The sequence below is a fragment of the Pelobates fuscus genome, chromosome 6 (genome assembly GCF_036172605.1).
Source record: "Pelobates fuscus isolate aPelFus1 chromosome 6, aPelFus1.pri, whole genome shotgun sequence".
Classification (NCBI taxonomy): domain Eukaryota; kingdom Metazoa; phylum Chordata; class Amphibia; order Anura; family Pelobatidae; genus Pelobates; species Pelobates fuscus.
Window position 1 is genome coordinate 83,203,394 of NC_086322.1, and position 25,985 is coordinate 83,229,378.

Below are 25,985 nucleotides of genomic sequence, written 5' to 3' on the forward strand. Positions count from 1 at the left end.
GGTCTTGTTTTTGTGGCATTATGTATGAAAAATATACCAAGTTTGTTTGTTTGTTTTTTAAATTAATTGTCTGGGTACACCAAGATGATCTGACCTGTTTACAAAGAGATTAGAAGCATCTGTACATAAGTACATTGCATTGTACATTTTCACCCAGGTTTTGAAAAAATTGGCACACGTAACACTGGAATTCCGGCACCCACCTGCCCCTCCTCAGGATCCGGGCTAGAACTGGAGATGAGCAGAAAGGTTTATATAATCCCTGATATAAAATGAAGTAATGTAATCAATACTGAGAGCTAAAATAAATATGTAGTGGATTTCATTTTTCTTTATCAAAAGCTAAAAATTGTGTTCCATATTTTGCATTTGTATGCACTATGCATATTTTTGTTCATAATAAGCATTCCTTTGTTAAGTTGTGCCTTTGTTTGGTATAAGAATCATGTTACCAAAGAGACTGTGGTTTCACAAATAATTTTGCCAAATTGTGTTTTGAGGGTTTTTCAAATTTGATTTTGTGGGGTAACCCAATGGGTCCCATTTATAAATTGTGTTGGTGGTGGCAGTTTTTATAGGTGTGGATCTAGACTATTAGACAAATAGTAATTTTAACCCTTTCACACACTGAAGTAAAATGTCCACCAGATGGTGGTGGTGTTTGGGACGTGTGTGTGAGTGAGTGTATGTATCAGTAAGGGTGAGTGTGAGTCAGTGAGTGTATGTGTTATTATGTTTGGGTCAATACGTTTGTCATTGAAACTCTTAACCCCTTAAGGACCAAACTTCTGGAATAAAAGGGAATCATGACATGTCACACATGTCATGTGTCCTTAAGGGGTTAATATTTCCCCTGAAAAGGAAAAAGTAAAAAAAAAAAAAAAGTTACATAGTTTTCATTCATTTATATGATTTGAGAGTAAATTATGCATGTGTAAAAAAATAAATACAAAGTAAATAATAATAATATATATATATTGTGAACACTCCCTGATGCTCATCCAGCACTGGGAAAAGGGCAGGGAATATAAGATAAGTATTTATAAAGGGGAATTAAAATACACTCACATGGTGGTCAAAAGAGAATAGAAAAAAAATCTCGTACCCATGTCAACACACTTCACTCACCCCTGCCCAACTCTACATGGCATCAATATTGAGAGGAATGATATGATATGTCAATGCCAAGCAAATCTGGCGAGTTTTGATCCATCAGAAAGTGCTGCCAATTAATTTTAACACTGATTCACCTGTATTATTGATTTATTTGTATATATTTATACACACATTTACTGGGGTCTATTCATAGATTATAGTGGCTGTATTACTGTATACCACTGCGAAACATTCAAAAACACACTACACATTCTCACATGCCAGAAAAATAAAAAAAAACACACTAAATAAGGAAGACAGACAGATGTGTTTCTTCAGAAGAACACTTGAGAGGTATGGTAGAAATAAGTCTAATCCTTACTTACATAAAATATTAAATAAAACGTACATATGTTTACATTACTTCCAAAATTGTTAATCCAGTTCCCTTTGGTCTCTGGCTCAATCCATAATTTAGTTGTTTTTAACTATATAATATACTGTCTGATTAATGCAATAATTTAATATGTTTCTCTTAATATGTTTTTTTTTTTTAATTTTCAGGTGTAACTTAACATGTCACTGTCATACATTTGCCATGTGTACTATATAACTTTTTATTTTAGTGTCTAACATTATGATTATGTGATTCCACTCTCTTCCACCCAAAATATTTTATTTAACTAATTCAAGACCAATGACTTGGGTGAAGTGCCATCCATGATAGCAATGAATTTGCTGATCTTGGTCCTGAAGGATTAATGCAAGGTAGACTTGCAGGATTCAACAGTATGTGACCCTACAATTTGTTATTGAGCTATGAATATGAGGAGTGATTGGAGCTTTAGTACAAAGCAACTGGAGATCCATTGGTCCTTAAGAGCTAGGTTTAGAATGAAAATGAGAATTCTATTAAAGCTAATTCTACAGAACAGACCAACATGTACATGTTCAGCCACAATCAGAGCCTGAAGACCATGTACCAATAAACTATGCTGCATTCAGCAACAGTATAACAGTCAGAACGTAGGGTCTAGAGCAAGTCCCTGAAACTTTATCACGATGTTCGCTTTCTTAATCACTCATGTTACATCTGGCTCATAGCACACTTTGGGCAGTTTTTATAAGGAGACGTATTGCAGCTTCCACAGTTGTCCTCCACCAGTCCTTGGCCACATTTGCAGTACGAAACATTAAAGACACGTTAAATGGACTATTACACTATTATTGTTCATCTTGTGGCTAACTCTGCTCGCTTCATGTTCGTCTTGTCTTTGTTTTTCTGAAATCTTCAATTCCGTTCCTCTCTTGACATCAATCTCCAGATCCATCATGAGAGCTTCGATTGAAGATATCCTCTTGGCAAACGTGATGGTCTATTCCATCGTAATATGAATTGCCATTATGGAAGAAAGTACCTACAGCACGTCCTTGACGAGCATGGCCTACAGCATCGCTGAAAACTTTGTTTATTTGCTCTTCGGATGGCATCCACCAGTCAGGATTTGACGTGCAATGCATCCTAATAAACTCTGGGATGTTTGGGAGAAATAAAAAAACACATTAGGAGAATCACACATTTAAAAACAAGTAAACATAGCATATGGATAGTATTAAGATCAAAATGAATTGGATTAGACATCACCAAAGTTCCCTCCTGTATTAATAATAAGTCTGGTTACCACATTAGAATGATTGAAAATATTTTGAGCTTCTTAGACACATGGATTGAAAATAAGGAACTAGAACATTAATGTCATCAATGGTACTCAAAGGGTTCAGTTTGGTGCTTATGGTAAGCAGTCTACCACGTGTGGAACTGGCAATTCCAGATTTATATTACAGAATCTAAATAGACAAATAATATGGAATGTTTTGCAACAGGCATCTGCTTGCTATAGTTTCAAGGAGACTATATTTAAAAGAAAAGCTACCACAACAAGAATTAGAGGGGCAAAGATTAGAAAAAAATATCAGGAAGTATTACTTTACCGAGAGGGTAGTGAATGCATGGAATAGCCTTCCAGCTGAAGTGGTAGAGGTTCACACAGTGAAGGAGTTTAAGCATGCTTGGGATAGGCATAAGGCTATCCTAGATATAAGGCCAAGGATTAATGAAAGTATTTAGAAAATTGGGCAGACTAGATTGGCCAAATGGTTCTTATCTGCCTTTACATTCTATATTTCTATGAATTGGCGGAGACTGTCAAGGAGGCAGATCGGGGCAGAGCCAGCACAAGTCAGTCAAACACAGCCCTGCTCAGTCAGCATCTTCTCTATGTGGAAAGTTCAGTGTCTCCATGTAGAGGGTGGAGACACTGAATGGCAGTGCTGCTCACTGTGCAGCACTGCCCCAGGAAGCAGCTCTAGAAGCCATCTGAGGAGTGGCCAGTGGAGTTATCACTAGGCTGTAATGTAAACACTGCATGTTCTCTGAAAAGACAATGTTTACAGCAAAAAGCCTGAAGGGAATGATTCTACTCACCAGAACAAATACAATAAGCTGTAGTTGTTCTGGTGACTATAGTGTCCCTTTAAAGATGTTTGTGCCTGATTAAGCATCATGGGAATTGTAGTTAGGAAGCACATTTAGTGCCTCATGTTGTCAGATGTTTAATAATGATATCTCCTATGACACTCATTACACCTCTAAGGCTGCTTGAATATATCAAAGTCTCTTTCCTTACAAGGTCTGGGGACAAGATCTGGGGACCTTGTGAGGAAAGAGACTTTGATATATTGGACTTTTTTGCCATTATAGTGGTATTTTATGTATATACATTATTTTATTATTTTTTAATATATAAGTTATAATAAATTGTTTATTACTTCTATACCACTTTTGGCATTTCCTGCTATTTTTACAAAGAAGGCTTGTAGTCCTTAACCTCCCTGGCGGTATGATTATGTCAGGAATTTTGTACCAAAAGCGGTACCATTTTTTTGCATTTGAATTACCCGCCCAGTTCTGCCCCCATGTCAGGCATGTCAATCCAATTTTAATTAATCAAATCACATAATTACGTTAAAAGATTATTTAAATATACATGTAGAATTTTAATACCGTATATACTCGAGTATAAGCCGAGTTTTTCAGCCCATTTTTTGGGCTGAAAAACCCCAACTCGGCTTATACTCGAGTCAAGGTCTGTATTATGGCAATTTGCATTGCCATAATACAGACCGGGGGAGAGGGGGGCTGGCAGAGCTGTAACTTACCTTTCCTGCAGCTCCTGTCAGCTCTCTCCTCCTCTGCGCCGTCCGTTCAGCACCTCGGTCAGCTCCCAGTGTAAATCTCGCGAGAGCCGCGGCTCTCGCGAGACTTACAGTGTAAGCTGACAGAAGAGCAGAACGGACGGCGCAGAGGAGGAGAGAGCTGACAGGAGCTGCAGAACAGGTAAGTACAGCTCTGCCAGCCCCCCTCTCCCCCCCACTGAACTGCCACTGGACCACCAGTGAAGGAGAGCCCCCCTCCCTGCCATATATCAAGCAGGGAGGGGGGACGAAAAAATAAATAAATAAATAAAATAAGAAATAATAATAAAAAATAATAAATAATAATAAAAAAATTAATAACAAAAAAGGGGTATAAGGTCCACTATGGGAGGGGAGGGGGGGTATAAGGACCACTATGGGAGGGATGGGGTGGGTTAAGGACCACTATGGGAGGGAGGGGGGTATAAGGACCACTATGGGAGGGGAGGGGGGGGGGTATAAGGACCACTATGGGAGGGATGGGGTGGGTTAAGGACCACTATGGGAGGGAGGGGGGTATAAGGACCACTATGGGAGGGAGGGGGGGGGGGATAAGGACCACTATGGGAGGGAGGGGGGTATAAGGACCACTATGGGAGGGAGGGGGGGGATAAGGACCACTATGGGAGGGAGGGGGGTATAAGGACCACTATGGGAGGGAGGGGGGGGGGATGAGGACCACTATTGGAGGGAGGGGGGTATAAGGACCACTATGGGAGGGAGGGGGGGGATAAGGACCACTATGGGAGGGAGGGGGGTATAAGGACCACTATGGGAGGGGGGGGGGTATAAGGACCACTATGGGAGGGATGGGGTGGGTTAAGGACCACTATGGGAGGGAGGGGGGTATAAGGACCACTATGGGAGGGAGGGGGGGGGATAAGGACCACTATGGGAGGGAGGGGGGTATAAGGACCACTATGGGAGGGAGGGGGGGGGATAAGGACCACTATGGGAGGGAGGGGGGTATAAGGACCACTATGGGAGGGAGGGGGGGGGATGAGGACCACTATTGGAGGGAGGGGAGTATAAGGACCACTATGGGAGGGAGGGGGGGGATAAGGACCACTATGGGAGGGAGGGGGGGGATAAGGACCACTATGGAAGGGAGGGGGGGGATAAGGACCACTATTGGAGGGAGGGGGGTATAAGGACCACTATGGGAGGGAGGGGGGGGATAAGGACCACTATGGGAGGGAGGGGGGGGATAAGGACCACTATTGGAGGGAGGGGGGTATAAGGACCACTATGGGAGGGAGGGGGGGATAAGGACCACTATGGGAGGGAGGGGGGGGGATAAGGACCACTATTGGAGGGAGGGGGTATAAGGACCACTATGGGAGGGAGGGGGGGTATAAGGACCACTATGGGAGGGGGTGGGATAAGGACCACTATGGGAGGGATGGGGGGTATAAGGACCACTATGGGAGGGATGGGGGGGATAAGGAACACTATGGGAGGGAGAAGGGGGATAAGGACCACTATGAGAGGGAGGGGGTGGGATAAATGGGAGGGGAGGGGGAAGTAAGGACCACTAGGGGAGGGAAGGGTAAGGACCACTAGGGGAGGGGTGAGTCAGGACCACTGGGGGGGGGGGTGAAGGAACACGGGGGTGGGGAGGTAAGGACCACTGAGGGAGGAGGAGGGGAAGTCAGGACATATGGGGGGGGGAGGGGCGGCAAAAATGTTTTTGCCTACGGCGGCAAATATCCTTGCACCGGCCCTGCACACACTGTATTCACACACTGCATTCATACACACACACACTGCACTCATACACACACGCTGCACTCATACACACACGCTGCACTCATACACACACACATACGCACACACTGCATTCATTATACACACACTGTAAATAAATATTCTATTAATATATTTTTTTTAGGATCTAATTTTATTTAGAAATTTACCAGTAGCTGCTGCATTTCCCACCCTAGTCTTATACTCGAGTCAATAAGTTTTCCCAGTTTTTTGGGATAAAATTAGGGGCCTCGGCTTATATTCGGGTCGGCTTATACTCGAGTATATACGGTATATATGCATTTATAGGTATTTAACCCCTTAAGGACCAAACTTCTGGAATAAAAGGGAATCATGACGTGTCAGACACGTCATGTGTCCTTAAGGGGTTAAATTCTACGTGTATACTAATGTAATCTTTTATGTAATTATATGTATTTATCTATATATATATATTTGCGGTTATTTGTATTTTATATATATATATATATAGATATATATAGAATGTCATTCTAAGTGTATTTTGTTACCGATATATATATATATATATATATTAATAACAAAATACAGTTAGAATGAAATTACATATGCATATATAATTTATATTAAATTTTGTTTCAATATTTTATTTATTTATTTATTTTATTTATTTATTACCGTATATACTCGAGTATAAGCCGACCCGAATATAAGCCGAGGCCCCTAATTTTACCCCAAAAACTGGAAAAACATATTGACTCGAGTATAAGACTAGGGTGGGAAATGCAGTAGCTGCTGGTAAATTTCTAAATAAAATTAGATCCTAAAAAATGTATATTAATTGAATATTTATTTACAGTGTGTGTGTGTATATAATGAATGCAGTGTGTGTGTATGAATGCAGTGTGTGTATGAGTGCAGTGTGTGTATGAGTGCAGCGTGTGTGTATGAGTGATGTGTGCGTATGTATGAATGCAGTGTGTGTGTATGAGTGCAGTGTGTGTATGAGTGATGTGTGTGTATGAGTGATGTGTGTGTATGTATGAATGCAGTGTGTGTGTATATGAGTGCAGTGTGTGTGTATATGAGTGCAGTGTGTGTGTGTATGAGTGCAGTGTGTGTATGAGTGCACACATTTAATTTTTTTTGTCCCCCCTCCCTGCTTGATACATGGCAGGGAGGGGGGCTCTCCTTCCCTGGTGGTCCAGTGGCATTGGCAGTTCAGTGGGGGGGAGGGGGGCTGTCAGAGAGCACTTACCTCTCTTGCAGCTCCTGTCAGCTCCCTTCTCCTCCACGCCGGTCCGTGCAGCTTCTCTGTCAGCTCACACTGTAAGTCTCGCGAGAGCCGCACTTTGACCCCGCGGCTCTTGCGAGATTTACACAGGGAGCTGACAGAGGTGCTGACTGGACCGGCGCGGAGGAGAAGGGAGCTGACAGGAGCTGCAGGAGAGGTAAGCGCTCGCTGCCAGCCCCCAGTCTGTATTATGGCAATGTAAATTGCTATAATACAGACATTGACTCGAGTATAAGCCGAGTTGGGGGTTTTCAGAACAAAAAATGTGCTGAAAAACTCGGCTTATACTCGAGTATATACGGTATTTTAATTATGTCATTTGATCCTGAGGAAGGTCCCTGAGAGGACCGAAACGTCGATTTTGCTTCAATCTATGGAATAAATGTATAACTTTTTATTCAAGTCCGTGAGTGCAACCCAATTATTCCTGCTTTGATTCTATCTACAACCCCATGGGAAGTGGCACCCGGCAAGTAACATTTATACTGTTTATTATCTTTTGAGCAAGAGTGCATGGACTATTCAATTTTTTTGTATATATATAATATATATACATATTATATATATGTAACGTCATTCTAAGTGTATTTTAATATTAATATATATACTTATATTAATATTAAAATACACTTTGTATGACGTTACATATATATAATATGTATATATATTATATATATACATATTATATATATATATATATATATATAAAAATATATTTAATTTATTTTTACACTCTGATATTTCAAACAGTCCCCCTGCTGGCAGATCCACAGCCAGCTATAGGGGGTCATGTGATCGCTCTTTGAGAGCGATCACATGCCCCCCGGGGGCCTGATTTGCCGTGGGAGGGCTGCCTGGGCTGTGAGGCAGTCCTCCCGAAGCGGATCGCGGCGGAGGTAAGTACATCTTACCTCCGGGGGCTCTGTTATCTACCCCGAGCGTGACTCGGGGTTACCGCTTCTGGCAGCGAAAATTAACCCCGAGTCACGCTCGGGAATACCGCCAGGGAGGTTAACTACATATACCCTTAGACCAGAGCCGATGTGGAGGGCTCTGGGTTTGTAAGTACATATTTTACTTTTTTGATATCATTACTGGGACCCACAATATTGCACCATATATGTTTGTGTTTGATTTAGAGAACAAGAAATAAAAAGAACAACCATCCAAGGGATAGGGTCGCCTCTACGGACCCTACAAGCGATTACAGTGAGCTATATATGTTTAGCTCCTGAAAGTGTGAGTGGGCATATTTTCCCTATTTTTGTACACTGTTTCTTTATATCACAGTATACACTATGTGTGGCTATTTTGTCTTTAAGGTACTGCATACCTCCATTGTGATTTCTATATTAAGAAATATCAAAAGGTAGAGGTATTGCTTTATATTCCGCACTTTATATCACAGGATACATATTATCAGCGCTTCACCTTCACCTTTCTACCCAATGTTTTAAGATAAGATTTTGGTGTTATAGCGGCTGTTTTTTGCGGGGTTATATAACAACCACCCATCTTCTCATATTAGCACTAGTACACTCTGTTTTCTATATATGCATATATGTATGTATGTATGTCTGTATGTATGTCTGTATGTCTGTATGCATGCATGTATGTATGTACGTACATACATACATACATACATACAGTTTTGTTTTGCTTTTTTTAAATGGGCATAGTTTGCTACACAGTATCTATGCAACCAATTATCCATATCTTATTAATCAAACAGGAAAAGTCTGCATCCCTTTAATACAGTAATTCTGCTCAAGAATGCTTCAGTATATTAGTTTATAGTTTGTAATCTCTGCTGGCTTAATTTATATAGCAGCAACATCTGGCAAGGATTTAAATAATGATGAAAAGGCACATCTGTTAATCTGTACTTATGGAATGATATCATTTGTTCAAATGTTCATTGAGGTTTATAGATTTTAATTAATGAGCTCATATCAGCCCCCTCTTTGCAGCAAATTGATATTAAAATGATTTACACAAATTAAGGCACATAAGGAAAATGGATAACAAAATATAATAATAATAATAAAAAAAAAACCTTTAAAGAACCCCATCCCCCCCCTTCTCATCATTATTAACTATGTGAATGCTAAAGGCTGGACAAAATATTTCACAGCCTACTGACCATTAAAAGACAAATAAGATAATACAGTCATTATTTTCCACGTGATACACCTGATGAAGTCAAAGGATTCCATAATTCTGATCAGATATTAAAGTGCATCTGTCATTGTACATACAATTTAGCTTTCATTTATACAGTATAAAAAAAATGTATACATTGTGTTTGCAAAAATGCCAGTATATATAGAGATTTTATTCAAGATCGGTTTAAAAACGTGCCGCCTGTCCATCTGTTGATCACTTCTCGGCATAGACCGCACAGGCATTCCTTTCAACAATCACACCAGGATAACTGGGACGCGTTTGGCGGGGTAATGAGGGGGCATTGTAAGTGACGTGACTCGAGTCGTTAGCGACGCCTGCAAGGTGTGGGCCTACCCTCTGACAACCTCAACCAATCAGTGACAAATTTATATTAAAAAGATGCTAATACTAAATAAATTATTACAGTTCTATACATCTTGTTTAGCAAAAAATAAAATATATAGATTTTTAAATACACTTTCTCTGCAGAGAATTATACATCTTCATCAATGTTGCTATAAAGAACCCTTTCCTATGCTGTAGGCCAAATCTCAATGTATAAATTCGTATGCCTTGCACAGTCCTGCTAGTGAACAGTTCATTAGAGTAAGGCTCCAGACAAGCAAGCTATCACTGGCCACCAACTGTCAGTAAGGCTTCAGACAAGCAAGCTATCACTGGCCACCAACTGTCAGTAAGGCTTCAGACAAGCAAGCTATCACTGGCCACCAACTGTCAGTAAGGCTTTAGACAAGCAAGCTACCACTGGCCACCAACTGTCAGTAAGGCTTGAGAACGATCTACTGAAGTTCCGCCGGAGCTTAAAAACAGCTTTATTTGCTCAGGCGTACGGGATGACATGAAAATTTTTAACTTGGTCCAAATGCATGTGATTATAATGCTGTTGTTTGCTGGATATTGTTTTGTCTGTTTTTTATTGCTGGTATGCGCATCGAGACCCTATGGGTAATAAGACTGCGTTTCTTAAGAATTTTTAATAAATAATAAATAATAGAGAGAACCATTTCCACTATTTTTTCCAAGTTTGTTAAAAACTAAGTTGTTTGCCTTTTTTTGGATCAACAACAAAAACAGATGTGAGAAAGGCTGAACTTGGACACATCTTTTTTTTCAGCCTCTATATCTATGTAATTATATGTATGTACTGACACTGAAAATAGTTGTTATCACATTCCCTCTGAGATGCCTTTTTATCCAAACTAAGCAAATTTGACTTTTCTAGCCTTTCCTCTTAACCACGGTATTAAAGGCCTCCTTTATGATTTTGTTTTAGTCTCCATTTATCCTTCTAAAGAAAACAAAAAAAAATGAAAACAAACTGGTGCACACTTTGCCAGCATTATGACTTTGAGAGTCCAAAACATCTGGAGGCCTGAAGGTTTGCTAACCTTGTTCTATAACATAATACAACATCTTGAACATATTACATTATCTTACCCTCTTACATTGTTGTAATGTTTTCATGAATAATAAAAAAAATTAAAAATGCCTTTACTTACTTTGAATTTCATCTAATGTGTCCAGATCTGGATAAAGAAGTAATATCTTGCTCAGAGTGTATTACCTTATCTGTGTATTACTTAGGTATAGGTAAAAACAATAATTTTCATGTAAAACAATGGCCTTCAAATTATACCGTAACCTTTTGTATGGCACTCTATAAAATGCCTTAGCAAAATCCAAATAGATCATGTCCACTGCAACACTGATATTCACTTATGCTGACTTCTTCATAGAATGCAATTAGGCTAGTTTGACATGAAGCGTCCATCATAACACCTTTTATTTTTTCCATTTCTTACACTTATCCATTTCATATGCTCAGATTGAATTTCAGAATACTGATCCTTTATAACCCTTAAACAGATGTTAAACTCAGAGGTCTGAAATTTCTTGACGGAGATTCTGCCTAAAATAAATATAAATTTCAATATAAATATCGGCACCATGCCTTCTTTACAGTAAACCTCCTGGAAGATAATAGTTTGGCTTCTACTAACCTATCTCTAGTGGCAGTGGCGGAACTACCATGGTCGCAGGGGTCTCAAATGCAACCGCGCTCGTCGCCGCAGAGGGCCTGGCCGCACAGTCGAGCCCTGTGACCGTGGGCCACCCACATCACTTCAGGGCCGGTGCACAGCACAACAGGCCCGGGGCCCGCGGTCGCCTGAAGACCGGAAGGAGGGGAGCACACAGCACAGTGTGTAGCGTGGCTGAGCGGGTGCACAATCTGGCAGGCCGGCAACTGCGCACGCTGAGCAGGTAAGGAGGGGAGGGGGAAAAGAATCATGGAGGGGCATGAGAGAGGGGGGGGAAGAGAACATGATGGAGGGGAGGCATCATGGGGGGGCAGGGGAGGAGGGAGCATGATGGAAGGACTGGGGAGAGGGGAGAGCATGATGGAAGGGCCGGGGAGTGGGGAGAGCATGATGGAAGGGCTGGGGAGGGGTGAGAGCATTATGGAGGGGCTGGGGAGGAAGGGAGAGAGCATCATGGAGGGGTAGAGCATCATGGAGGGGCTGAGGAGGGGGGGGGCATGATGGGGGGGCTAGGGAGGGGGGAGAGAATGATAGAGGGGCTAGGGAGGGGGGGAGAGAATGATAGAGGGGCTGGGAAAAGGGTGAGCATCATGGAGGGGCAGGGGAGGGGGAGAGCATTATGGAGGGGCTGGGGAGGAGCATCATGGAGGGGCTGGGGAGGGGGAGGAGCATCATGGAGGGGCTGGGGAGGGGGGGGAGCATCATGGAGGGGCTGGGTACAGGTGAGGGAGAGCATGGTGGAGGGGCTGGGTACAGGGTGAGGGAGAGCATGATGGAGGGGCTGGGGAGAGAGTGAACATCATGGAGGGCAGAAAAGGGGGGAGGAGGGGGAGCATGATGGAGGAGCTGTGGAGGGGGGAGAGCATCATGGGTTGGCTGGGGAGGGAGAAGAGAATCATGGAGGGGCTGGGGAGGGAGGAAAGCGTCATGTAGGGACTGGGGAGAGAATCATAGAGGGGCTGGGGAGGGGGGAGAGAATCATTCAAGGGAGGGGAGAGAGAAACACAAGGAGGAGCTGTGGTGTGGGAGAGACTCAGAGGGGCTAAGGGGAATGAATGAGACACAAAGAGGGGGGATGAGACACGTGGAGGGTCTGGTGTAGGGTGAGACACGTTGAGAGACTGTGAGGGAGAATGAGACATGTGGAGGGACTCAGGGGGAAAATGAGACATGTAGAGCATCTGGGGAGCAATGAGACACGTGGAGGGGGAAGGGGGGGAATGAAACACATGGAGAGGCTAAGGGGGAAGAATGAGTGTTGGGAATAGTACACTTTGCCTATATTTACCCAGGGCTTAATATACAGATGACCGGCTGGCCAGTCTGGTTAACATGTCAGCTATTTGCAATAATATATTTTATCTATATCCAATGCTTAGTGAATATACCCCTAGACAATTAAGAGCTGTAGAACATCATGTATCAAGTGATAGGCGTTATATCCTGTATTCTTCTGTCTGTCGGCCTTATTTCCTGTTTTTCTCCCTTTGATCATAACTACATAGTAATGTGTAATTTTGAACTTAGTAGTAGTAAATATCTTTAATTCGTAGTGCGCATGCATATTAGTTTGAAGTGCGTAGTTATAGTGAAACTTAGCTTTGGGCAAGGTCCAAACATGAAGATACACCTACAAGATTGCTAGAGGTTAAGATGTTAAGATAAGATAGATGATTTTATTGGGATTGGATAATGCTTGTAATGACCACCCCTGTTTCCTGCTCTATAAAACCTGTTAGACATCTCATTAAAGGCTCAGAAGTCACTTTGAACCTTACCTTGTCTTGTATCTTTCATTGGGGCTACTCACCATATGGTTTGGAGAAGAGGAGAAATACAGAGAGTTGCAAATTAATACAAAGGGCCAAGGCAAGGGAAAACGCCTGACAGAGAAAATTCCTCACTATCAATGAGACACGTAGAGGCCGGGGGGGAGGGAGTGGGGAATGAGACACATGGGGGAGCCCCAGGGCAATTTTTGCACCGGGGCCCGTGGTTTCTAGTTACGTCTCTGTCTAGGGGCATTTATTTTCATCAACACATTTTGCCAACACAATGTATACAGTAACTATAAGCCTGTCATCTGCATTTTGCAACATAAAATGTTGCACTAGCTGTTGCAACTAAGAAGGGGAGTCGACAATTAGTCTGTGAATATAGTGATAGGAAGTATCGATATATGTGATCTTAGTAACTTGGCCATGCATCAAATTTCAGCCAACAATTTCTGAGGTTCAAGAATAAATGAGTTCCTTCAGAATATGCAAGGAAAACACATTAACTCTCTCACAGTACAAGTGTAACATTTCTTCATAACAGCACTATAAACATTTCAATAAGTCTGAATATGATCAAATGTTTCCGATATCGTCTGTACCTTGTGGAGATCAGGGCCGTCTTTAACTTTTAAGTGGGACTCTTTTAAAGATACTCTACACATATTTTTTATTGCTTTTGTTAATAAATGGTACATGTTTAATCTTTTAAAATTTACTCTATACCTTCGATTTTTTATTTCCTGGTTACCATCATACTCCCAGGTGGGGATTATACCACCCATGCTGTATACACTAGAGCAAGTTCTGCTCTAGTAAATGTGAGTACATTACTTTATTTTCTTTTTAACATCTATAAGTACGGACTTCACTATCGGATTATTTATCCATGTCTTTTTATATATCACCTACCAAAGACGCCAATTTCTTCATATATCCTGAGACGGGGATTGTTCTGTCTACGCTTACTAACAGCTGAGCTCTGAGTTAGCTCTGACAAATGTGAGTGATACCATATAAGAGTACTTAAACACTCACTCACTGAATATAGCATATTGCACTATTATTTATTTATGTCCTTTTGTTTTTTGAGGTCAATTGTATATATAACACCACTAAAGACTTGTGTACGTATACGATTTTTAATTATACTGTCTGGGGCGTGGTTTCCTCCTCCTTCTCTATACTTTAACACTCACAAGGTCGGGAATCCTTGTATTGGTTACTGCTGCCCAACATCATCCCAGGTTTATTACTATAGTGAGCGCCTATTCCTTTTTCTTACAATATTAAAGACGGCCCTGGTGGAGATGATTCTCTTTTTTTTGAATGCCATAGGGAAGAGGTAGGTGATAATACAAAAAGTAAAATACAATAAAAAGAGGGAGACTGAACTCTTTCTCTCCGGTAGGAGCTAAAAAGCTGATTTGAAAAGGAGCATGTTTCCCTGCCGGATTTAAATATCCCAATAATTTATTTTAGCTTTCAGCGGTAAGTCACCTCTCTCTAAACCACACATACCTTAAAATAAAGCTAAAGACTAGCCTTACAATAAAGCAGGTGCAGTGTCAACTTCACTGAAAATTGAGTGGTTTTAGTTATGCAATGTGGTTTTCATTAAAGATTAGGGTGTATAACTAGATTAATATCTTGGTGGTATTTATCAAGGAAAATATCTGACAACATGTACACTAAAACCATATTAAATTATTATTTTCATCTCATAAACCTCATGCTATTTTAAAAAGAAAAGGTCTGTAAATAGCACATACACTACCCAGGAAAGACTTTTTCCATACGCTTAATAATAATTTATATATACACACAAGGACCTATTTTCTATTCTGCAAATATAACTTAGAAGAGGGTGCCAATCAGTTCCAGTGAATCTCTGACTGTGCATTGGCACAAAAATGTCTCGCATATAAGTAAATAACTCACAAAACCTGAACCAGGAGTACAGAGGTGTGTCTTGTCCCCCCCCCACAGCCCCTCCATGTGTCTCATTCCCCCCCAGCCCCTTCATGTGTCTCATTCCTCCCCCCCAGCCCCTCCATGTGTCTCATTCCTCCCCCCCAGCCAGCCCCTCCATGTGTCTCATTCCTCCCCACAGCCCATCCATGTGTCTCATTCCTCCCCCCCAGCCCATCCATGTGTCTCATTCCTCCCCCCCAGCCCCTCCATGTGTCTCATTCCTCCCCCCCAGCCCCTCCATGTGTCTCATTCCTCCCCCCCAGCCCCTCCATGTGTCTCATTCCTCCCCCCCAGCCCCTCCATGTGTCTCATTCCTCCCCCCCAGCCCCTCCATGTGTCTCATTCCTCCCCCCCAGCCCCTCCATGTGTCTCACCCCCCAGCCCCTCCATGTGTCTCACCCCCCAGCCCCTCCATGTGTCTCACCCCCCCATGTGTCTCACCCCCCCAGCCCCTCCATGTGTCTCACCCCCCCAGCCCCTCCATGTGTCTCATTCCCCCCAGCCCCTCCATGTGTCTCATTCCCCCCCAGCCCCTCCATGTGTCTCATTCCCCCCCAGCCCCTCCATGTGTCTCATTCCCCCCCAGCCCCTCCATGTGTCTCATTCCTCCCCCAGCCCCTCCATGTGTATCATTCCTCCCCCAGCCCCTCCATGTGTATCATTCCTCCCCCAGCCCCTCCATGTGTATCATTCCTCCCCCAGCCCCTCCATGTGTATCATTCCCCCCAGCCCCTCCATGTGTATCATTCCCCCCAGCCCCTCCATGTGTATCATTCCCCCCAGCCCCTCCATGTGTATCATTCCCCCCAGCCCCTCCATGTGTCTCATTCCCCCCAGGCCTTCCATGTGTCTCATTCCCCCCAGCCCCTCCACGTGTCTTATTTCTCCCCCAGCCCCTCCATGTGTCTTATTTGAATTTCCCTACCTTAGATACAAAATTCACAGCCACAGTGTAACTAAACAACAGAAGGGAATCCTATGGAAATCTGCTGCTCATTTGTGGGGCAGTAACTGAAAACAGTCAAGAAACGACTTCAAGGAATGAGTGATGTTTGTGTAGAGACCATGTGGCATTTATTTAAAGCTTTGGTACCAACTATCTAATGCCTCTAAGGTGTTGCACTCCTTTTTAAGGACAGTCCTGGTTTTATGTCTAAATCAAATTGTCTCTTTTTTGAGGGTTTCAGATTATTGGCATGTTCAAGTGTAGAACAGGCAGTTCACAGTAATAAAGCTCAAAAAGAGCTTCAATTGTTCAAACATAGTCACATAATTCTACATACTTTTGAACTTCTCCTAAATTAAACTTTCAGTAACATAAACTGTTATCTCCTAATCTGTCAAATATCCTTAATCTTTGAATCATCTCAAAAACTGGTATCAACCGCTAACAGATGCCTGGAAACCCACTGACAGCCCTACAAATAATTGTCATATTATTTGTTGCCTTTTTTGTGGCATATCTCCCATGTAAAGCACAATAAGACATCAGTTACTCTCTGTGTTCCATTCTACGTTCTATGTTTGACACATGATTGTGACTGCACACTATTCCTGAATTCCTGAGAAAGCAGGAAAAGCATATTGAAATCATTTTAGAACTTTGTGGCCAAATACACATATTCACTTGCCCAGGAACTTGACTGATCAATATATCAAGGCCATAAAAAACAGTGACAATGCAGTATTGATTTTAAAGGCAGGTGTAGTTTTGCAGGAGAGGAATGGATACCTTGGGGCAACCAGAGACTGTGGAGGGTTGGCAGAAACTCCGTATAAATGATATCAATGAAATGAGATCATGGACAGTTTACGCTGAGTGAAAAGATGCAGTACCTCTGAGACATGTAACTTTAACAGGATCCAGAGGACGTCTTTCAGGACCAGTGTCTCCTGACTGCACTGACCTTTTCCTTTTCCCAAGGCCGCACGAATATTTTAGCTCATCTGTTGAGAATACAAATCTGATGAGGTACCGGAGGAGTCGTCTTCCATCTTTCTTAGACGAGTTAACTGCCTCATCCCATTGCTTACTAGTGATGTATACAGGATAGCTGTTCAGCAGCTGTTTGCTGCCCTGGGGGAAAAAAAAAAAATGTTTAGGGAGAATCACACTTTCTAATTATAATACTTGATTTTTCTAGAGAGAATGTTATATTAAAAGTACAACCAATAGATGGCAAACATTTAGATGGTTATTTTTTTTTTTTTTTTAGTATACAATTGCTTTAAAAATGTCCTTGATAGTACTCTCTATGGTATTTCACTTCACTGTTGCAGCCACATCGAGGCCCATCAGAAACGAGTTTACAGAAGGTATTTAACTCCCAGCAGACTCCACCACATATATCCCAATGTCCCTTCCACTTGTTGGTGGTGTGGAGAACGAGAAGATACAATGCTGCATATTTGGTGGTCATGCCCAAAATCGGAACCCATTTAGAAACAAAGAGCTCAATTGTTGGCTAAGATGGAGTTATTTTATTTTTTATACCATTTATACTATTTCCTTTACATCAGCCATTATATATCTCTTGTTGCTGTTCCCTAAAACCACCCCGTCACACACCAAAACTTTTTTGGACAGAGAGTCCTAGCTTTGTCAGGTTATCAAGAAAATTAAACATAACTTTAAATGAAATTACAATGCCAATTGTTAACTTATATATGCTCTGTTTTTTTTTTAATATGTTGTTCTTTTAATCCATTGTCTTTACTGTGTAAAGAAAATGTATGCTTGTGTTATTGTATCTGTAGCGGAGAGCCGATCTTGCACAGCTATTCTCCACTAGAGATACCAGTGAGGCTCAGGAACAAGGTGATGTTAAGTCCACAGGCAAGGTTTCCAGCAGGTAGAGTAATACAGCAATATCCCCATCGCAATCCCAATAACTGGACGACACACAGTTTCAGGAGTAGAACTAACTAGCTTTATTTCACAGTTCCTTATAAAGCCCTCTCCCATGCAAGGGAGGAGGTTCTATCACTTAAGACATTATCCAATCTACAAGCAGTAACCTCCCACAGATCTCCTCCCCTCCTCTAGCATCATAATCCCCTTATCGTGTACACAGTTTTCCCCGAGTTTTGGATGTACCCTAAATACTTGGGGTACATCCACAAATCCAACATCCCCAGATAGCTCTATTCTGGGGGACCAACATACTTTAAAATTAGCCCATTCGGATAAAGCGTTCGGGAGTTATGGGACTTTGAAGTTTGGACCGACCGCAGAGGTAAAGTATCCGAAAACAGTTCCATGTATTCTGGCCCTGCGGTCGGTCACAAACAGGCGAATGCAAAGGGGTGAAATATTACTGTTAAGTGGCCTGACGGGGATTCGGATGAATCCCCTAGTTTGTGGGGTTCTTTCTACCGAACGGCGGGCCGTTCGGTAGTTTCCCCACGAAGTATTAGGAGTCTGGAGGTCTCAGCGGTGTTTGCCTAGTCAAGTGTCCGATTTTGGTTCCAGACACTCGACGGCAAAACACCGCTGTTCGGCAGTCCAAGATGGCCGCCTCCACGTGTTCGCATCCCGAATGGCGGCCACCCAGAGAACAAAGACCACACTGCATGAATAGGTAATTACCCGTTTGCAACATTGTTGCAAACGGTAATTGAAGGCACACTTTACACAGGGTGGTCTGGTTGTTCGGTAGTTTCATTCCCTTGTTTTATTTGAATGATTCTACCGAACAACCAGAGGAATACAGTTCTTTACATACATTCAACTGTCAATATAACCGGATACCATGATTTCTATACATGTTCACACACATTAAACCAGCAATATGACCAAATACACTTATTCTCATACATGTCGTGGGACAGCCCGGTACCAATCCGCTACAGTATCCATATACAAAAATTCAATTAACTACAAAATTAAAAAAATCCCTTAAAGTAACACTCCAAGCACCCTAACCACTACAGCTCACTGTAGTGGTTAGGATGCCTGGACTGCGCTGGCAAACCCCCATTTTACATAGTTAAACTGTTTTTAAATGGTTTGATGTCTTACCTGGAGTCCACCAGGTGCATCTCCCCACTCAAACAACTAGTGCTGGAGACCGAGCAGTTCCTAAGCAAGAACTTTTGTAAGCTCAAAAAAAAGAGAATATAAGAACTCTGAAAACAGGAAAAAGCTCAAAGAAACCACAATAGCCTTCCCGTGGGTTAGTCCACGCTCAGTTCTTAAAATGTTTTACTTCCTAACCATAAGGCACCGGGCCCAGATGGGTTTCCAAATAATTATTATATAGTTTTTGAGGCCCAACTGGTCCCGCACCTTACCAAACTTTTCAATTTTTTTAATAATTCAGGTACAATACCCGAAGAGATGTTAGTAGCCCATATAATTACGAAAACCAGGCAAATCACCAACACTATGTGCAAATTTAAGACCCATCTCATTATTAAACTCGGATACAAAATGATATGCTAAATTACTAGCAGCATGCCTAAAACCGTTAATAGTGGATCTGGTTTCACCAGAACAAGTGGGATTCGTCCCTAATAGACAACCAGGAGACAACACATGCCACTGTTTAAATGCAATTACTTGGGCACATCTTAGTAACCAACAGGGGTTATTGCTGGCACTCGACGCTGAAAAAGCGTTCGATCGCTTGAATTGGCAATACATGGAAGAAGTATTTTTGAGCATGGGTTTCCCTTTAGCATTTCTTCAAAGTATTTTAGTTCTTTACTCTCGACCAGCAGCGAAAAGAAGCAATTCTGGTTTTCTTTCCCGTCTGTTTTATATTACTAATGGTTCCAGACAGGGATGCCCTCTTTCACCATTAATCTTTATTTTGTGTATGGAGCCGTTAATAAGACATGTTAAAAATCATAATGGGATACAGGGACTGAATACCCCTGTGGGTGTCTCAAAAATAGTTCTTTATGCGGATGATGTTTTGCTTTTTTTTTAACTAATCCAGATTTATCAATTCCAAATTTTATTAAAGACACTACAAAGATTTGGAGAGATATCCTACTATAAAAATAACCCAAAAAAATATCAAGCATTGTCTATTGGTCTTCCCACATCTGTGGTACACGCATTACAAAATATAAATCCTTTTGACTGGCGGAAAAAGTCAATAACATACTTAGGAATTAAACTTCCTTCCGCACATAATTTAATTATAACAGAGAAGCATATACCACTTATAATTAAATTAGAACAACAATTGAGAAAATGGGAAGCCAAAAGCATATCTTGGCTGGGCCAAATACATACAATAAAAATTATGGTTTTACCACATATTTTGTACCTCTTCCGTACTCTCCCAATTGCTATACCGAATACAATATTAAGTAAATTTCAAATCTTAATAAATGCACACATTTGGAAAAGGAAACCTCCTCGAGTAAAGCAGAACTTACTGTGGCTTCCATATGAGAAAGGTGGCCTTGGTATTCCGAATGTTAAAATGTATTATAAAGCCTCAATATTAGCACAGGGCATATCAGTATTAGAAGGGATACCTTCCCCTTTGTGGTTAGCATTAGAAAATGCTTGCGTGCATCAAGGCACATTACCACAAGCCTTGTGGACAGGTAAAATAAAAATAGGGAAGAAAAATGATATGCTACCAGTTACCAAAACACTACTTCAAATTTGGAAACAAATTATCCCCAAAATTGTAGCTGATAAGGTTTTGCTATATGCAGCCCTGCTACAGATTATTACTGCCTTCCCATCAGACTTACGAGTGGACACCTGGTTAAATCATGGTGTCACACAGGTTTGTTTTTTTATAATACTATAGGCATTAAGCAATTCCCTGAAATACTTAAAGATTATTCCATACCTCAGAGAGAGTTGTTTTCCTACCTACGCATTAGGAATATACTTCATGGATTTAATATAAAAATAGAGAAATAAAAACACTTCCACCTTTGATATACAAATGTATGGGTAAATTACCGAGTATTAAAACTTTATCATTATCTTATAATAACATTATGAATATAGGGAATGAAGCAAAACCTATATATATGCAGAAATGGGAGTTAGATTTAGATTTAGGTTATCAATTTTCTTTATCCAAATGGTATCAAGCATTAAAACTAACCAAAAAGGCATCATGTGATTTACAACACAAATGTTTTTTATTACATATGTTTTCTATACCGCTCCCAGAAGAGGTTATTTATATTATTATTCACAGTTTGATAGCAACTAAAACTGCTATGGCATACAGCTGGAAAAAAATACAGACTCCTTTATTGTCAGAGATAATGATAAGACGACTCCTCATGTACTTAAGAATTGATGGCTGGTCGTTTGAAAGGACAGGAAACTTTATACAAAAAAAGGTGGAATAAATGGTTAGAAATAAGAGATAGATATGTTTAAGGGTTATTATATTTTTCTCCCCTTTATGCTTTTCTTAACGTTTAAAGACTATAATGAGAGCTAGACTCAAAAGGGATTTAGCTAAATAGGCTGTTGTTCTATCCCCCATTCCCCACCCCTCCCTGTTACAATACTTTATAAGAACGTAAATTAATCTTTCGATTTGGACCGAGAGGAAATGATAGTTTTCAGTGGTTTCTCTAAACTTTAAGCAAATGAATATTGATTGATTAAAAAAAAAAAAAAAAAATAGAGAAAGGAAATAATCTGAAAAATATTGTTGTAATCAATTGTTTTACATGAATTAACGCATACTGTTACGTGAATAATATTGTTTTTTTAATAGTATGTAATTACAGATTAAATTATGTACTGTTCCCTTTTTCCCACTTCTCTCTTTTGTATCCCAATATTATATATATATATATATGCATAAAACATTAACAATAAAAATTATACATTGTAAAAAAATAAATAATTAAAATGTTTTTACTTGCTTGTGCCATTACACAGAAAAACTATACCATTTATATATCAGATTGATGGATCTGAAATGCTGGCAAGTTTTATACTACAATCCCAGACTATCGTTTTGGCCTTCTTTGGGCCTCTTAAGCGAGGTGTAGCTGATACCCCTCTAGGCACAGTGTGCACGGTGTCCATGTCTGGATTACCCTTTTAACTTGGGGAGAGCCAAGTTAATGCACTGCAACAAAAACAGAGAATATGAGAACTCTGAGAAAGGGCAAAAGCTCTCCTTGCATCTGACCACGCTCAGCCAATGAGGTAAGCCCTGCAATGTAGGACTTCGCACACTAGAACTAATCAAAGTCCCTGCTTAGGATTTCCTGGCTCGGCGGCATTAGTAGAGGATGTTAGGAGTCTAGATGACTTCATAGATTGTGCGGGGTGGAGCACCAGGCACCCAGGGCCGGATTAACATAGGGGCTGATGGAGCTGCAGCTCCAGGCCCAGGCCCATGGAATAGGCCCATTTAAAAAAAAAAAAAAAAAAAAATTCTTTTTTTTTTTTTTTTTTTTACACACTACTCTTAGGTTTGCCACCTGACTGGTATTTTAAGGCACAGCCTGTATTTGAGGCTGCCTGGCCGTGATGGTATTGCAGTAATACCAGCAATACAAATGCAAATATTTTTCTCAGTATAAAGGGAGATTACTCTGCAATACCAACACCGGCCAGTAGGGGTCACTGTGTATGGAGAGAGGCAGGGATAGGAAGTTACAGCATATCCCTCCCTGCCTCTCTCTACTCACTGATACGCAGAGGAGCAGCTACACAGCACAGAGAGTTCAGACAGCAGCTCCCAGCCTGCAGAGAAAGACTACAGCTCAGGGAAGTGAGGGATGAGGGGAAAGGCATCAGGGAGACACGGGGACACTGAGACACTAGGGGACACATGGTGACACTGAGACACTAGGGGACACTGGGAGATGTGGGGACACTGAGACACATGGGACACTGAGACACTAGGGGGCACTGTGAGACATGGGGACGCTGTGAGACATAGGTAGACACATTGGGACATGGAGACACTAGGGACACAGTGTTTCCATGTCTCCCAGTGTCCCCATGCCTCCCAGCCAGTGTCCCAATGGCTCCCAGTGTCCCCAAATGTCTGTTTCCCCATGTTTCCCATATGTCTGTGTCCCCATGACTCCCAGTGTCCCCATGTCTCCCAGCCAGTGTCTGTGTCCCCATGTCTCCCAGTGTCCCTATGTCTCCCAGCCAGTGTCCCTAGTGTCCCCATGTCTCCCAGTGTCTGCGTCCCCATGTCTCTGTGTCCCTAGTGTCTGTGACCCAATTTCTCCCAGTGTCCCCAAATGTCTGTGTCCCCGTGTCTCCATGTCTCTCAGTGTCCCCATGTCTGTAACCACAAGTGCCCTCATGTCTCCCAGTCTCCCCAAGTGTCTCAGTGCCCCCATGTCTCTCAGTCCCGTGTCTCTGTGTCCCCATGTCTCTGTGTCTCCTAGTGACACAGGACACACTGAGACATGGGGACACTGGGAGAAATGGGGACACAGACACTGGGAGAATAGGGGACTGGGCGACATGGGGACACTGACACTGTGATGCATAGGGACACTGATGCCAGGCTGGCCTTTCAATTCTTTGGACAGACATACCCCCTTTTTGGGCATGTTCGCCCCTTTTGGCAGTTCTGGTCATGTGATTCACATCAGTGGCCTTCTCTTTTACCCCGCCCATAAGCTTCCTGCTTCACTGGACACTGCTGTTGGTATTGATTAATTGAAAGATGAAAGCATAAATTAGACGAAGAGATTAGCATAGAGTATGTGTTTTCTTATAGCTGAATCCTTTGAGTTTCCCTCCAACACCAACTCCACCAGATACATAACGCTTGAGAGGTATGACTGTTTTTGTGTTTTTGGTCGATAAGATTTTGTAATTAGGCCCCATCATAATTGTCAGCACCAGGCCCACTGGGCTCTTAATCCGGCCCTGCAGGCACCATAATCACTACAAGCTGTTGTGGTTATGGTGCTTGGAGTGTTCCTTTAAAATGAAATACTGAAATGTACCGTACTACCTTGTAAAGTCAGATTTAATCATGATGATCAACCAGTACGAAAAATTTTGTTAAAATGTATGATTATTTTGTTTTCATGCATATTCAAGCACGAGTACTTATTTGTCCCATATTTGTGCAAGTTGTGTTCTCAAGTCCCCATTAATGTTAAAGAGGAATTCATTCTGACAAATATATAATGAAACATGCACATTGTTCCAATTTAATTATACTTAAGGATATGGGCAACATTAGGATGAATGAAATGCACACATCACTCCTTTTATTAAGGTTTTAGTGATAAAACTTTTATGTACTTTTATGTACTTTTATTAATCAATACATATTAAAATAAAGTAATGAATAAAAATATGAATATCACAACTGCTAGCAGCCTAAATACGCCAGGTTTAAAAATACTCCTATGTCAAAAATGACAATTACTGTCTAAACTTTCCACATGTGTTAGAATGCACATACAGAGCAAAAATAACATCTTTTATAATCTTGAGATAATTAAGTTTAAAAATCCATACGCACTGGGAGTTACTTACTAGAAAAAATGAGAGATAACGTATCCATTAATTAGAGGACAAGATGCTGCAAATGTTGCTTACTAATGCCATTCTTGTAATGATTTTCCAGTGTGAATGTGAACTATATGTCACTGCAGTGACAACTTTAAATATTAAGTAAATTACATGAGATAGGCACAGTGCTCATGGTACTTGGCATCCCTAATCCAATGCAGTAATTAAAATGAAGACAGATAAACAGGTTAACATATTGGCTACATATATTTGAGAGAAATAAAATTAAAATGCCAATGTGCTACCCCCAAAAAAATACAGAGGAGCAAATGTGAATGCGAAAATACAAGGATGTTGTAAATAAAATAAAGATAATATATATATATATATATATATATATATATATATATATATATATATATATATATATATGAATTAGCGAGAAAAAAAAAAACAGCAGGAAATGTTAATGTGAAAATACACAGTGTGAACAAATTGCATAATATATTTCTTTAAATAGAGTTTCCCATCCTATGACCTAACCCCAATTCTAGAACTGATTCAGTGCAGCCACCCCATTATTGAGCATGTGGCAAGGATTACTAGAGTAAATGTTCTAAACTGCAAGTCAACCTCATGTGCACCCATGCTCAATTCTGCTTTTATACTGTTAAGAAATGAAACTAGCCCTGAATGACAGAAAGGGTATATGGTGACCCAAATTGAAAATGGTGACGAGAAAACTACAGGCTTGTTACAACAGACATATTAGAATGTCGGCACTCACTTACTGAATGTATGTCGCAAAGAAACTTACTCAAGAGGTTTCGCATGAAAAATAAAAACAAGTTCTTACGCCGACAATAAAAAAAATGCATTAAAATGAACAAGTAATTGCTCATTCTAAAGGCTGACACTTTTAAATTACATTTGCATTTTCTATAACAAGACCCAATGAGGTATAATGAACACCTTCGAGAAAAGTAGTTATTTATAATTTGCACTTTAACAGGTAGGAGCAAAAGTGTCAACGATATAGTGACTGAGAACATCATTTAAATATAACCCGTAACCTTCCGATTCCTCCATTAACATGTCAAAGGTCTGATGAAAGAGTTGTCTTTATGGAAGTTGACAGCCACACAATGCACAAAACGAGGGTTTATCATCTACTCTTTAAATGACGGTTTCAGAAT

The 25,985-nt window shown here is 41.1% G+C and overlaps 1 protein-coding gene across 1 annotated transcript in view; it reads right to left on the reverse strand.

The window, feature by feature from the left end:
• Nucleotides 1-1,193: 1,193 nt before the first annotated feature.
• The window catches only part of BEND4 (BEN domain containing 4), an 87,667-nt gene continuing 62,875 nt past the window's right edge, over nucleotides 1,194-25,985 (reverse strand). The window contains exons 4-5 of the mRNA XM_063457913.1: nucleotides 17,181-17,421; nucleotides 1,194-2,627 (exon numbers count right to left, since the gene is read on the reverse strand). Coding sequence (XP_063313983.1) covers nucleotides 2,410-2,627; nucleotides 17,181-17,421 — 459 coding nt within the window. The 3' untranslated portion in view covers nucleotides 1,194-2,409. The remainder of the gene's footprint in view (nucleotides 2,628-17,180; nucleotides 17,422-25,985) is intronic.